The 15983-nt window shown below is 42.1% G+C and overlaps 1 protein-coding gene across 8 annotated transcripts in view; it reads right to left on the bottom strand.

Annotated features, from left to right (window-relative positions):
- Positions 1-46: 46 nt before the first annotated feature.
- The window catches only part of LOC118234108 (protein spire homolog 1-like), a 55699-nt gene continuing 39762 nt past the window's right edge, over positions 47-15983 (bottom strand). For 2 of the 8 annotated variants that reach the window (XM_035430443.1, XM_035430433.1), the window contains exons 9-20: positions 15264-15305; positions 12918-12965; positions 11244-11413; positions 10970-11060; positions 10390-10532; positions 9090-9257; positions 7521-7547; positions 6348-6485; positions 5814-5884; positions 5413-5440; positions 5166-5305; positions 47-4452 (exon numbers count right to left, since the gene is read on the bottom strand). In XM_035430443.1, the coding sequence (XP_035286334.1) occupies positions 4203-4452; positions 5166-5305; positions 5413-5440; positions 5814-5884; positions 6348-6485; positions 7521-7547; positions 9090-9257; positions 10390-10532; positions 10970-11060; positions 11244-11413; positions 12918-12965; positions 15264-15305 (1316 nt within the window). In that variant the 3' untranslated portion in view covers positions 47-4202. The remainder of the gene's footprint in view (positions 4453-5165; positions 5306-5412; positions 5441-5813; positions 5885-6347; positions 6486-7520; positions 7548-9089; positions 9258-10389; positions 10533-10969; positions 11061-11243; positions 11414-12917; positions 12966-15263; positions 15306-15983) is intronic. The other 6 variants (XM_035430462.1, XM_035430452.1, XM_035430480.1 and 3 more) reach the window with 6 other exon arrangements.

Consider the following 15983-nt stretch of genomic DNA (forward strand, 5'->3'; position numbering starts at 1 on the left):
TCTGACAATGAAACAGATATCCTTGAGGCATTTCCAAGGCATTGCATTATTATTTTAGGTAATTTTATTATTACTCCTTTAAAAAAACAGCTACAGACTGAAGGTACAAGGTACACAGTGGAACATGCATGTTGCAGCAACACAAGGGGGGGACTGGGGGTCTCGTACAACGTGATCCTTCCTTGCCTTTGTAATATTAATACAAAACAAAGGGGGTTTCACGTTCTGTATTATATGGAGTGTCTCCAGTTAGTGATATATAACACAGCTGGAAAAAAATGCAGTTTTTACGCGATTGTATGTGGATACTTCTCTCCAGCTGCTCCTTCTTGTATCTAGTTTAAACCAGTTGGAATGTGCCAGATTAACTGTTTCGCCGTAGCCCCATGCTACCATTTTAAAATCTCCAATATCAAACTGTTTAATTCTTTTGAAAAAAATACAAAGGGTTTGCAATGGAAGCCCAGTAATCACCCCTGTAGTAGAAGTAGACTACTTGCTAACAGAGGAGTTATGATGCAATGCCATTTGTTAAAGGAACAACAAACTAAAATGTAGTGTCTTTAAGGCAAAATAAATATCGATGAGCTTTGCAGCTTTGGCAGCTTAATTTAAAGTAATTAATTTGCAAATAATAGTAAAAAAAACATCAAAAGGAGCAGTTGATGGGTTGGCCAAGCGTATGCAACACCCTCCCCCCCTGCAAGAAGCACTCCTGACCCCTTAACCCTCCCATCATGGATCATGCCGCTGGTCTACAAATATGCCATTCCTCAAAGGTGCAGTCTGTAACCACTGAATATCACACGCTGAAGGCATCTTTAATACAGTAGTCACAAAGCAGCATGTGACCAATCTATATTTTGTGCATAATGATGTTTGAAATAGTCCTCAACAGGTGGGGGAGAAAAGTTGTTAGCATTAAGCATAATATGCAAAACAGTTTTTCATGTAGAAACACCAAATTCTGGAAATCAACTGAAGGAAATTTAGCCTCACTTATCAGAAAGTACGAGGCCTTCCTCTTTCAGCTAACCTTTAATACATATGGTGACAACCACATGCTTACGTGAAATAAGTATGCAAAGACATCAGGGTATATATTTTCTTACAGCATCATTTGTCTGAAGGTGAACTACCAACTGCGTGATGGCACTGGATGAAATGCCTGCTGCAGTTAATTGCTTGGATCGTTATGGATACCATATCTCTGTTGGAGCATGGCTGCAACCAAAGTAGTAGTGCATAGAATTTGAAAGTCCAATTATACGTACCCCAATCCATGGTTATAACACTATTATAAGCACAGTGATATGTCTATCAGTATGACATACAGTAGTGATTGTACGAAAGCTAAAATGTTTACAGAAAGGGATGCAGCCCTTCTCCCAAAACAACACATTCCCATGAATCCTGACGCAGTTTAAATATATATATAATCTAAGGAAACCAAAAATGACAGAAAAGACTGATTCAGGTAAAAAAACTGAAGGTTTGCCGTTTTAGTTTGTGCTGTGACACGATGACAAGACAAGCTGCTGAGCCTCAGCGAGACTTTTTGCTTGGGAATACAGCTTTGTCTAATGGATTCAGGCTAGGGCATCCAATACAGTTTATAGACAACGTACATATAAATGACAGAATATCTACCTGAAATATGACCTGAAAAAGTTATTTTTATTTTTTATTATTTCAACCATTTAAAAAACTGTAGCTTTAATTGTTAACCTATCAGATGTGGATAATGGCTACTCATAAATTGAAAGCTTCACCTTCTAGAGCTGAAACATTTAAAAACTCATTCCTGCCATCCTGAAAACCACAGAGGATGCAAACACTGTGATACACGCACACGCCACAGGGAGCTCACCTGATAGCAGTTAAAGCTGATGTTGGGGGGGGGGACGCTAAAATGTTCATTAAATAACCATTCTTAACCACCCCTTACCCAACCATTGATTGAGAGACCCCCCCCCCTCAAAAGACAGAGTGTGACTCAAACACTGGATACAAGGGTTCATAAGGAGGAAGATTGGAATATATGATGGGTGTGCTTTTAATAACTACATTGCATATAATATTTAAGCATATTTATAGAAGGGGAAAATGTTCCTTTTATTGCACAAAACCAGCAGTGTCCTCATCTCCAGCAAAATCAAAATCATTGCTTTTAGTCATCCTTCAGAGAGAAAACTGAAGCTTGCACATAATAAATTGAGAATGAAAATGATGTAGAAATGAAAATGCCAGGAAGGGAAAAAACAGATATGTCAAAGTAGCCTTTAGTCTTTGGACAGGTCTTTTGTGAACAATAATAATAATAACAGAGAACAGCTTGGCTCTGAAGGACGACTGTGCATGCTTTTGCGTTATAACATCAAAAGTAAAACTTTATCAGCCATCAACTGAAAAAAATAATGAAAAAAGGAAATCTCAGTAAAAAGTCATATTCCACTGATAACCTTACCAGGAGTAGAAATTAGTGTTAATTAAAAAATGTAATATTAATAATATTACTAAATAGTAATAATAATTTTAATACAAATAATAAGGTAATTCTACAAAGAATCTTACCGTTCAATAGCTCAGAACCATGGTGAAATACAGTATGTACACAAACAAAATCTTCATTGGCCTGCTGGGTGCAAGGAGGAACCAATCAGATGCCAGCTTTGGATTCATATTGAACACCATCACAAGATATTTACAACAGGTTAAAAACTACATGGGGCCTCAACTTCACACCATTCTGACAGAGTAATTTACCTTTTGGCAACAGGCAATGTTCAGGGGTGAAATGACTAAAGAATTGGAACACACACCTTAACCCCACCCCGAATACAGTAGTAACACTGAATTAATATCATATAAAAGTAACATAATTTTAGACAGGTTAATTTAGCCTCCCAATATATAGGGGAAATTGATTATTCATTTTGATCATATTCTTCCTGACCCAAGTAGGGATTGAGTCAAAATTTGTCCATAACGAGGAATTCAATTAAAAGGTGATGCTAGCTTTTCTTCTGGTTTGGAAAAAATGTATCTTGGTGATGTACAAACCAGCAAAACTGTGTTTGTATATAAGAAAACTAACACTTATTTCTGAGACATGGTTAAGCCAAGTCAAGGTAGGGACAATTGTTGACTGAAACCAGCCTGCTCTTCATGCAAAATCAGAGAATGTCAATCTGACCTTATGTGCCGATGGGGCATCTAGAGATAGCGAGGCAGAATGAAAGGAATCGTGATAGGAGTGGAGAAACAAATAAAATGATGTAGATTAATCTAAAAAAACAGCAAAAAATAACAAGCACTGTAATGCTAACTTTGCTAAATTCAAGCATGGAACATTTCATGGAAAGCCAGAGAATACAGTAGTTGGTTAAAATAATACAGTAATCAGCTACACTCCCATTACTGTTAGCCCTCAAAGAAATCATGCACGCACGCACGCACACCAGTGTTTTACCCTACAAAAAATTCACTTGTAGAAAATATGACTTTGTTCAGCTCACACCAGGACATATCTCCGGTGCGACAGAGCCACCATGTACCCATTCTTTAGTAATCACTGATCACTGAAACATGATCCAGACTAATTGTTCTTTTAACTCTCCATAAGGATTTTTTTTTTACCTCAGTGATCAAAGAAATGCATGATCATTCTATGCATGCAACATTTCAAAGTCACTGGTAAAATTGTGCTTATTTCATCTTTCTACGGGTGAGTAAGCAAGGGCAAATTCCAAAGAGTGTCGGTCTGTAACCGGGGTGGGGGCGGTAGCTACTTTGTGCACCATGCTGAGAGCTGTGTGCCATGCGGAGAGCTCACTCTGCCTGAAACAGCGCTTTTCATATTCCAGTTACTTCTGTCAGATGGGGAAAGGAGTGGGATTTCTGGGAATTCCGGTATGTACAGTACAGCAGTTACAGAACTTTAAAAAGTTAACCATTCTTTTGTTAAGGAAGAACCGGTAACACGGTAATGACAGGAACAGACATCATCAACGACGACAACAGATTACCCCTCCCCCTTACATTTCTCAGCCACATTTTGGCTGACTGTGTCTGGCCCTCACGGACAACACCGACCCAGACAAAAACAAAGGACAGCAGAGACACTGGCAGAAGGGCCTGTGGTATCTAGACAGAGCACGGGGGGTGCAGGGCAGGACAGAAGGGGGACAGAAGGCAGCAGTCTACACCTCTTTGATAGTTCTCTCGGAGGGGTGGAACTCGGAGGCCTTGGGCGAGGACATGTAGAAGGACTGAGTCTTGCGTTTTAAGCGTGCCCGCTTGGTGGCCAGCGACAGACTGTGCTTGCTGGAGGAGATGATCTCCGAGATGAACTTCTTGCAGTCCACGCACACTTCCATGGTGCTCCAGTCCTCTGTCAGCTCCCTGGGGAGTTCACCCTCATCCCGGGACTTCTCCCTGTGTTTAGACAGCCTGGGGGGGGGGGGGGGGCAGACCCACAAGAGAAGACCACGTCACAAAGGACCAGATCACAGTGCCTTTCCACATCCCTGAAGTGTGGAAAAACTTCCCTTCAGCATTTTGTTCTCTTTCCAAAAATGACTAGTCTTAATTGCTGTTCAACTTATTCATTTTTATGCCCAATGAAATATCATGAGTCATTAAACTATTAATCATCTTAAAAAGGGTACAAAGACACCTAAATAGGCAGATAGCAAACTCATTTTAAAGTTGGTTGTAGTTTTTAAGCGCCAATGCACATGTGCACCAATGTCGCACCGCAAATGATTAAGACCAAATAACCAGTGAACCCAGGCTCAGAATTTAAGGGCTCAACAAAACGAATGAATTAGGGCTCCACTGGAACAAAGACCAGCTCAGTAAAGGTGTACCCCAGGTAGGGCCGTGCTTGTAACACAACCTGCACACTCAATTAACTGTGCTTATACTGCAGCTGCATTTATACTAGACAAGAAGAATATGATCTATTCTAGTTACAATAAATGTGCTACCACCCACATATTTAAAATTTATTGTGTGTCATGTGGAAATGGTAGCTATACTATGCTATGGTATGCACAAAATAAATAAATGAGTAACTTTTTTTTAACCAACGGTTAATTGGTTTTTACCGTCATTGGGGCTTGTTACCGCGGTTACTCGGTTAACTGATTACACAGCCCTACCTGGAGACAGTGCGCTGCAGGCCATGCCGGTGGCTGGTGGAAGGCTTCTCAGCCTGGCCCGCGGCCTCCCCCTTGGGCAGAGCACTGGAGCCCAGAGAGTAGATGGGCAGGCTGGCATAGGGTTTGGAGGGCAGCCGCATCTGAGACAGGGAGCGCAGTGTCAACAAACACACAGACCAACCACCCTTACACTCTGCAGACTGGTGCATTCTGGGATGGCACGGGTGCACTATGGGTACAGACTTACCTTTTTACAACACTGCGAGCACACAGGCCTACACATGGAAAGAGAAAAGAAAAGACATTGAAGAATCTGGTCAGCAACAATAACACCGCTTAATGCCCAGCAGACGAGATTTGCCTTTGCACGTCAAAAAGCAAAAGCATCATCACAGGGAATGAAAAATAAGTCAGTTCCCTCTATTGCTTTCATGTCTTCGGAATCAAACACACGCGCCTAATTAGAAGACTGCTAATGATGGCTACGGGCCTTTTATCTGGCTTCTGTGACAAACCGTGCCGACTGCCTCAGAGGATTAGTTTTGCCGGTACAGACAACAAGGGAAAGATTTGTGCAGTCGCTCTGAAGGCTTCTTAAGCCTCTGGAAGTGTGGCTTTGTTGCGTGCTGGAACATGGTGACACGTTACCTTTTGCAGAACTGGCAGGTGTAGGACCAGGTGAAAAAGGAGAACCTCTTTGTGCGGCAGCAGAAGCAGAGCTGCATGGGAAAGAAGGACAGCCATATAAAAGAATCTCGGCATGAGGTCTATGCCTCTGCAGTGGACAGTAGCCACTGCTTAAGGCAATTCCAGGCACGCATGGACCGTAACCGTGACCATGACTGTGACCGCTGCTGTCCTGACAACAGCCCTGCACTTATCAAAAGGGTCAAGACCATAGGTATGATTCCTTTTGAAAAAACAAAAAACTAAATGTAATTCTTGACCTTTGTTTAGTGATTCTTAACCCAAGTATCCATAGCACAGAACACCCCACCCCACTGCTGCTTTCACCCTCAACAAAAAGTCATTTAAGCTGCAATAAAGATTCTGAAGAATGAATTCTTACTCTAGTCTTTAAACACCGAAGGACAACAAAGATGAGGATCATACCAGTCCCCAACAAACATTCAAGAAGTCCAAACAATTTAGCCCAAATTTAAAGCCAGGTCCAGCGCTTACCTTTCCCTTCTTCAATGCGTTGTAGACATCCTTGTACTGCTGGAACTTCTCCAGCTCGGCTTTGACCAGAACCTGCCTGATGTGCATCACCTCCTCCACCGTCAGCGACAGGCACTCCACTGGATAGCAGAACTCCTCCTGCAACACACAGGGCCACCATTACCATGCCAGCCTCAACCCCGTCTACTGAGCATGCTCAGTGCCATGAGCAACCACATTCCTTAAAGGGATGGACTTCATGAAGTGAAGAATGTGATTAGTATCAAGCGGGACTGCTGGCACTCCAAGTGATGTTGGTGCTGCTTTGGGCAAATGAGTATTTAGGGAGGTTGCTGTCAGCTTCATTCAAATGGACAACCTTAAATTTTATATAGAGGACTTCCACTTTCTCCCCTCTAGCAAGGCTCAGCACCAATTTTCTGGTAGCAGATTATCATAAGGGATGGTACAGTGTAAACCAGGTAGCCAAAGTGATGTTTAACATGATCTTATGACCCACCTCAACCCCTCTCAGTTTTCTTCATATCTCATGATCACAAACAGGTTCAGGTCATGTGACATATCTAAAATGTAATCAAAGGACTCCCATACCGGTCATTTCTCAGTCAAGAGACTTTCAAGACATGTAAATTTCCATTTGAAAAAAAATCAAATAAAGATAGTATTGAGTACCCACCAAACCCCCCAGTCTATCACCTAATATAACATAATGGCCAATACACTGCACCACTTTCACGGCCCAGAGTCTGAATCCAATATACATTGATACATGGTGAATTAATCCAGCAAGAGATGAATTTAACAATGTGAGTTTAAACCGAATTTCCCAGGTAATGACTACTTTACCCCGGTCCCGGTGTACCACAACTGCATGCCAGCTACAACAGTGCTCTCAGAAGGGGGGAAACAGCCAGAATTGGGTCAGTTTATACTATTAATCATGCAGTGATGCACCTGACTGGAAAATCTAAGTGCAGATAATGCAGACCTCCAGGACTTGGGCTCAGTAGCCAGACCCAGGCGATTACATGTAACCCATATTAGCATCTTATTTTTCCAACACCCAGCGTTAGGTTGTGAGGGTGGTCCAATGCAGAGTTGTATGGAGAGGGGAGGGCAAGGCCATCATCAACTGTTAGTATCCACATGAAGGTGGAATCATACGGAACGTACCAACTCGCCGCCGACGTCCACGCAATCCTGAAAAAATGACACAATAAGCCACACCCATGCAACCAGTACCCTTGGGACTGCATCAAAAGGAACCATAACTACACCAATCTCTCTGAAAACTGGGAGCCTACATTACCAATGAAAGAGAAAAAGAAAATCACTCTGAACATGCAATCTTCCATGGGGATACTTTCTGGAACAAAAGTCCCCAACCTTGTCTGGAAGGGCCACAGCAGCTAGTTTCGTACACTGAAATCAGGTAAGATTAATTTTTGTAATCAATGCTTTAATTGATCAATGAAGAGTCACAATGAAGACCAGAAGAATAATGTGACTCTTCAATATCAGGTTTGGAGCATCCTGGTCTACAGCCTACATTTCTGGCAAAATAATTTCTGTGAGAAAATAAAAATCACTTTGATTAAACTTGCTGAGCAAATAAGCCTTTTAAAGACTCTTTGCTTGGCTCAGCTAAATAAATAATTTAATTAGAGTTGCTTTTCTACAGACACTAAATGAAAAAGTTTCTAAATGTTGAACTACAACTTCTTTAGAGGAACATCCCTAGCAAGACCTTTTGAAGCAATAGACATGGGTGATTTATCTGAAGAGATAATTCTCTTCTGGAATAACAACAGTTACATGGATATAGAAAGGTAAAATTCTAGTTAAGTAATGAAATACAATGATAACTACAATGATGCCGAGAACTGCAACGCTCTGGTTTCACAGCCTAAATTCTTCCTGAATTACCGAGGAAGAACCAGCGCGCTTCTTCCCAGTGTTCCCCTCCATTAGCTGTGTCTGACCCCAGTGGCCCCCCTCAGCCAGCCCTGTCACTTCCAGCCTTCTCTCTCCTCCTCTTGTTGTACTGTATCTTTTTTGTTCTTGAATTTCATAAATGGCCTAAATTCGGAACAAAGGTCATTACACCAAGGATCCATTTTCTCTAAGCCACAACATTCTTATCATTGTAATTTAGAGGCCACAAACATAATACAATTGGACCTTCCACATGACCTGCTCTTCCAGCAGATGGGCTGTTATGGCACATAATGGGTAGACAAGCACCATATACGCATGTGTAAAAAAAAAAGCATATGGTTATGCAAAGAGAGCAGAAAAATTTGCACTGCTATGTCTCTGAAGCCCTAAACAGAACATCTGGTAAGACCACGTGGCACTTCAGTAGCAAGTATGGATGAACAATCTAGTTATGAAGACTGTTAGAATTTTTGCTTCTAGCAAAACTCTACAGTGCGACCTGGATCAAGACCAGAGAGTGCTGTTCTTTCCTAAACAGTTTTTTGCTATAATACACTGAACACAGAACTACAGCTGTGACTAAGCAGGGCAAAGCCAATTCTCGACACATGATTGGAGCTCTAGGGTGATGTTTAATCAACCATAAGAAGCATGAGAATCAAACTAATCTGGCTGCCTAAGCTACTGGATCATTCTAGCAATGATAATGCCAGTTCAGGCATAGTCAGGGTTCTTGGAAGAAGCAGGAAGCACTAAGCGCAATGGGTTTCTACGCCACCCAGGACGTCGGGTGGAGAGGCAAACCTTCGCGGGATTCCGGCGGCCGGTGTACACGCTCTCACAGAGAGCGAACACGGCCAGGACGACGCCCAACGCGGACGCCTCCAGAGAATGGGAGCCCTGCGAAATGCGCAGGGCGGAGAGGGTGGGGTGGAGGGGTATCCTCAGAAACAAGCGGATTATCCTCCCCACCTGAGCGACAGACACACAGACAGGAGGGGGAGGGGTGAAGTGGGGATGCGGAACGAGACAGCAGGGGGTGCGAGGAGCCAGGCGGGGGCAGAGAGATGTGCGAAAGCAGAGGCAAGTAAAGGGGAGGAGGGAGGAGAGGGGGAGGGACTTGGGGAGGGGTGAGCCGAGGTCACAGTCACTGTGATGCGGTTACAGCATACGCACCAACCTCGCCCCACACCCTCAGGACACGAGGAGTCCAGCTGATTACATTACCCCTCAGCTGCTCTGTGTCCAAGAGCAGCACCAACACACAAGGCATTCAGCAGAATAACAACCCCAACAGCCTGAGAGTACGCTCGAGAAGAGGGGGGCAAAAGCACAGGGACTGCAGGGAGAACAAACTGTCACTTCCAGTGTCGTTACATAAAGTGATAGAGTGAAAACACCATAAGAAGGCCCAGGGAAGGGAATTAGCGTGACTGTCTATAAACACGCTCGGAGGCCTTCTGAACATTAGACTTCCAGCTGTTATGGCTGCACAAGGAATGACACTGAGCACTAGGGCACACAACAGTTCTTTTCATTCATGAACTGCATTCTGATGTGCAGTAAATCTTGCGTTTGGTTGGGCCCACCACTCATTCCCACCTCTTTCCTGTGAGGGCAATTCCTTTGGCCAATGTCTGGCATCTTTAAATGTGTTCCTGGAGTTCATGTCCACATATTAACACATTTTTTAAATTGACAACAATTAATTAATAATCTCTTCTAATCATTTCAAGATGATCTACAGATCTACAGTGTTTGAGCAGAGGAGAGCAGACCTCAGTTTAACTCTTTAGATGTTTGTAAACTTTGAAAGCTTTACTGCAGATCCTTGAGTATATTCAACCTAACATTTTACAAACCAAAACATACAATATGAAATAATTACACTTTAAGACAACTGGTGAAAATAGATGTTTCTGTTAATACTGGCAATATGTTAAATTTTACTGCTGTATAAAGGGTTAAAGCATTTTTCAATAATTATTTGACTGAGGCCTTGATTCCAGCTGTAAACTATGGCAGTTAGCACTTTAACCTAGAAGAAAAAGAGTTCTGTGAATCTCAGGCCACGTAACGGGGGTAGGGAGGCTATGTCACTCACCAGAGACTTGGAGCTCTGCCGGGTTGGGGGCATGAACTGGCGTACGCTCGTGGGCGTCTCCTTCTCGATGGAGTGCCTTCTCTGGGATGCCTGCCGTCTCTCTGGCTGGGGGGTGGAGGAGATGGGCAGGAACATAGGAGGAGCTGGGTAGGGGACATGAGCAAACAAAAGTAACTGTCACACACCAACCCAGAAACCACCAGTAATGGAGACACAACAGAGATTATGAGAAACTGTCACGAAACAGGCTGCCTATCAGTTACTATAACACAGAGTTCACAAGCTGCATGTACCACAGAGATGAATATATGTCACAAAACACAGAGAACATAAAATAAATAGAGTAAAAGTTACAATCACAGAACATTGAATATCACAAAACACCCTATAGTACATAGCACAGCTAACTGTGACATACCCCATTTTACACAATTAACTGTCACACAATACATAACAGAGATTACATGAGTGACAATCAGAAAGCACAGAGCTTGCAAATAACTGACAGAAAACAGAGGAAAACTGTGACTGCAGTCAGCACAGTACCTGCTGGCCCATTCATCTTAGAGAATTCACTTACTTTTTTTTCCTACAGCAGACTCTGGAGAAGTGTCATCCAGCAATGAAGTGGCAATGCTGGAGCTGCTAGCTGATACACGTGTAGTGTCATCCTGCAACATAGGTACACAGTTACCCACAATCCACCTGTCACAATTCATCCCGCAAGACAGGTATGGATCAGTTACCCACAATGCACCGGTCACAACTCATCCTGTGACACGGGCACGGTGTCACCTGCAGCATGGCTGCCACACCAAAGACAGGCATACCCAAAGGAGAAAGACACCACTTACATCGGAGTCGGAGCTGTCCAGTTCGGCTAGCGTGGGCGCCTTCAGGAGTCTCTTCCTCTGAGAGAGGGCCTGAGCCCCACCCGCGCCATTCCGCTGAGCCGGTGGCATACCGTTGGACAGCGCAAGCGCGCTCATGGAAAGGTTCCTCTGGGTTGCTGGGCTGGACACATCTGCATGCAAGAACCATTACAGAAATTAGCGTAAAGTACCAGGAAATGCATCATTTTTGCTTGGAATTATGGGAGAGGGGGGAGGCTGAAGCTCAATGCAGATCCACCTCTAAAAAAGTGACGCAGCAGGGAATTCCAATATACATGTATACGCAGTACATAGTACTCCACATGTGCAGTACCTCTTCTTTTAAAAAATGTACATAATTTCAATTGAATTAATCTAATTAATGTACATATCTTTTCCATTGCATTATATTTGAGGCAGTGACAGTATAACTGTTGCCTCAAATATAAATTAAAACTACCACTTCTATATGTTTTTAGAATTCTTCCATAGAATGCTGCGGCTAATTTAGAAGTGAAAATTTGTTAGTACTGTTAGGTTGTAGCAGAGTACCCAAACTAAAAATCTTCAGAGTTTTCAGAGTGCTTCTGTTTTTTCAAGAGTATAAAGAAATGCAGAATGTGTTTGCGGATAAATTCTTCATTACAAGCATGTAGTCTGGATTCAAACCATGCTGCCGTACCCATAAATGGGTTTGCATTAATCTTTTTGGTTATGATAATCTATTGGAGGTATAGTTATTACATAACAACTTTATCCTCCCACTGCTAATTCGTTAGCCCTACACATGGGTCTTGTTACAACACAAGCTGAAGACAAGAGGGCTTTCTTCCTGTGTAACGGCTTGCTGCTTACAGCACACACTACCAACCCTGATCACAAGTCACAGAAGATAAAGCATTACTAACTGATTGCCTATCCCAACAGAGCTCAACTGATATAATTATCATACATACTTATAAAAGGCCATGTATATTTTCTAAGATAAGCCACTTTTAACAGTAAGTTGAAATTCTTGGGTGTGAATATTACTAGTTTTAGGTCAGGCATGTTAAAAAAGCAAGTTTTGTAGATGTGAATGAAAAAACATGAATTCCACACAAATTGGTCATCCTCCCAGAAGATGTTCTTTGGGAAAGAGTGTGAGAAGAGGCAGGGAGTTTGGGGATTGGGGGTTGGGGGAAGGGGTGGTGCGGTGTGGGTCAAATACATGCAATGTTAGCTGCCAAACTGAAATGCAACTTATTAACACTCACAACCACACTTCACTGAGCCAACGAAAAGCACACACGCACAGAAAGACACTTTACAACTGGCAGACCATTCAAACAGCAAACAGCATAATACTGTCCAACCCAGAACCCTCAGCTGCAAACAAAGGATGGACTAACCATATCCATTGAAATTTGTCAAAAGGGATAGTATTGGAAGCTTGTTAAAGATGTTTAATCTGTGTCAGAGTAAATTAGTTGCTGTATATACAAAAACACAGCATGTTGGGTTACATTCACTCATTTCACATTCAAAGTTAAATTTCTCACAGACAGACAGGCAGAAAGCTAGACAGAAAAACTCCATAATACATACTGAAAGAAAGCCAGGCTAATTGTACAAAAGAAGCCTCATGCACAAGGGGCAGGACTGCACATACTTTACCTGGACCACATAACAACACCTGAGGGGTACTGAAGCTTTTTCCAGCGCCTAAAAGGGAACATTGCTTTCAATAGAGTCCGAATGATCATGGAATATAGCTCGTGCCAGAAACACCACACAAGGCGTACACGCGCTAAACCTCAATGAGCACCTGCTTCATACAGGTATGTTCCGGAAAGAGACCGAGTGAGCACGCACGCACACTCAGACAGAGCGCATTTCAAGGCAGATGGCAAGTGGGAGCACAGCACACACTCAGGCCACAGTCATGGTTATGGCACAGTCACAGATGGGGCCATTGAGCGGGCATCAAGATGGCCGCTCTTCAGACACAGGTACCAGAGAGAGGCGGGGTCAAGTGCAACAGCTGCTATACTACACCTATGGTGTGATGTCATCCATGCATCTCAGGATCACCTTCGGGAATCTTCTTTTCGGTGACCATTATCACATTACTATGTCATTTCGGACAGTGTTTCCGTATTATTAACACAGTATGTTATATAAATTACACAGAAGCACACCCATTTTTGTGTTTATAACATGTTCAGATACAACGCTACAGAATAAAGGCAGTATTCAGTATCCTATGATCACGGTTAATATGGTTATTGTTCTTCTGAAAGGCTTAATCATAGTTTCCTAGGAATATAACCTCACCCTATGATAACAAAGCTGTCATGTCAGATCCTGAATTCATGTAAATGTATGGACCGCAGCCTGTTGAACCAACGCAGTAAATGTCACATTTTCCCCTATGTTAAATGCTATTTAAAGGGTCAGGCTTTAAGTGGTTGATAATCATCTAAAATTGTGGTTATGAATTAACCCATCAATTAGAGGCCTAAATTTCATCATCAGAGACAGCTTCACAGGATGAGATCTTGTTAAACAGGAGCCTGTTTAGACACAACCACATAAAGTACTTCTGAATACATTTTGAAAACTCACGTTTGAAGGGATATTTCACATATAAACTACAGAAAAAATGCCATATAATTATTTTACTTTAGAAAAACTGATATTGACACAAAAAGACAGTGGTCAGTATTCAATCAACATTTGTTCTTAACTTGGACATACAAGTAAATGTAAACATTACAATTCCTTTTGATTGTTAGTCAAAGTTAAGGGGAAATGTTGACTGAAATCCAGCCATTATCTTTAACATCTGACACAATGAGAAGTAACTCTGGAATTTTCTATTTTGTAAATGGGTCTATGGTACCAGATACTGGAGATACATGTCCAGAGAGAGAGCTTATTTTATTTTATTTAAATATAAAATATGTTTATTTTCAGCAAACATTTAAATGTGTTATTTGTGATGACACTAACAATGAGCATAGAGTGTAATTTTCACATAAATAATAAAAGTAAGTGTTTGTGCCAGGAACTGAGAATCCTTTCCATTGTATCTCCAGTGACAATGACACGTTTATTAAATTCATTCTGTAATGCTAAAAGGAGGATCGGAAGCTGTGAGCACCAACTGAGCACATATTTAAGCCAGAGAAGGTGGGATAAAGAGCATTTTTGCAACAAATACATCTTTAAGAGCCATTCATCAGGAATCGCCGAATCGAGGAGGGGCAAAGAGAAGCCCTCCTACTCACTCATACTTGATTGACAGACCTCTCACCTAATGGCCATGAAACACAGCGCTACATATGCAAACGGAACAAATCTGAATTCAGCTGTTCACTTCCATTAATTTTTAATCAAATATAACTTTTTCCTAGGCACCTGAGGCCATGCTATGAAAAATTAACAACTACAGAACGTGCCTGGCTGGTTAACTTGTGTTCCAGTAACAACTTCATAAAGGTCATTTACTCAATATGCATTTGGGTAAGATGCCTTCCATTCGTTTGCTAATACTTAACAAATTTACACAAAACTTCTAAAATTAGATTCAACAATATAAGAATTCTCAAAGACGATATTGAGCAGAGATACATGGCTATCAAAAACAGCCCTAGATAACCTCTAACTTGGTCAGATAATTCCCCGGTATATGGTCTGTCACCTCTGCGGCACTTCCGGCAGTATACAAGCGAAGGAGAGAGAGCAATTACCACGTCAATATCTGATAGGGTATTCAGGCTATGTCAGTGTCTGTCTCAATGCGAAACCCCTCTGGCTACCTCCACCCTCTTCTGCTATGTGCACTTGACCCGTTCCCTGACCGGTGTCTGATGCGATGTCGCCAGGGGTGACGCAGCTGCGTCAAAGCCGACCACGGAACAGCCAAAGCATGAAATGAGAAGCTGAGCCATGGAGCCGAACACAGGCGTGACAGGCGGTGAAATAAAGACAGGGTCAGGTAGCCAGGGAAACCTTTACCTGACAAGTCAAAACTGTAAGACATGCTAAGCGGCCGAATTACTGCAAGAAAAACAGTTGGAATGTTAAAGAAGAAGCAGGAATACAAAGACAGAACAGAATAAAACAAAGGCAAAGCAAAACACACACAAACTTTCTGGTAGTGGTTTCTAAAATCTAACTTCCTGTTAGATAAGAATTTCAAAGAAGTAGGCGATGTTCCCCAGCCTAAAATCCCTCAAAGTTTTTTTTCTTCTTTTTTTCTTACTTTATTCAAATAGAACCCATGTCTATATCTTGTGATATTTCAATAAGATATCCTGATCTTGGTATACATTTGTTTGTTTCACAAGAAGTAAAGAAATATACAAGGAGGTCTGCATTAGTTTGATTAATTATTTTATACTGTTCAGAATTCTGCACCACAAACTATAGCCTGTAAACTTCACCTACGTAAGTTCACTTTGCCTCTGGGTTTGTGCAGTACCTAAAAGGGGAACTGCAGTAAAAGCGTACAGAAGAGCGTGCCAATATTCAGTTTTTTAGCAAATTAATTTTCCACAGAAAGCCTGTCTGTACAGACTGGCAGAAAAACAGGCAGTTTTAAAGCTCTGTCTCCCACTACAGAGAGATGTTAATGCAACCGTGTCAGTAGGTTGAAAACCCTCTTAGAATCTGAAAGGCCATTGAAAACCTCATGCTGATTATACTCTGGCCACTTCGCTAAGCACAAAACAGTGG

The sequence above is a fragment of the Anguilla anguilla genome, chromosome 1 (genome assembly GCF_013347855.1).
Source record: "Anguilla anguilla isolate fAngAng1 chromosome 1, fAngAng1.pri, whole genome shotgun sequence".
Taxonomy (NCBI): Eukaryota; Metazoa; Chordata; class Actinopteri; order Anguilliformes; family Anguillidae; genus Anguilla; species Anguilla anguilla.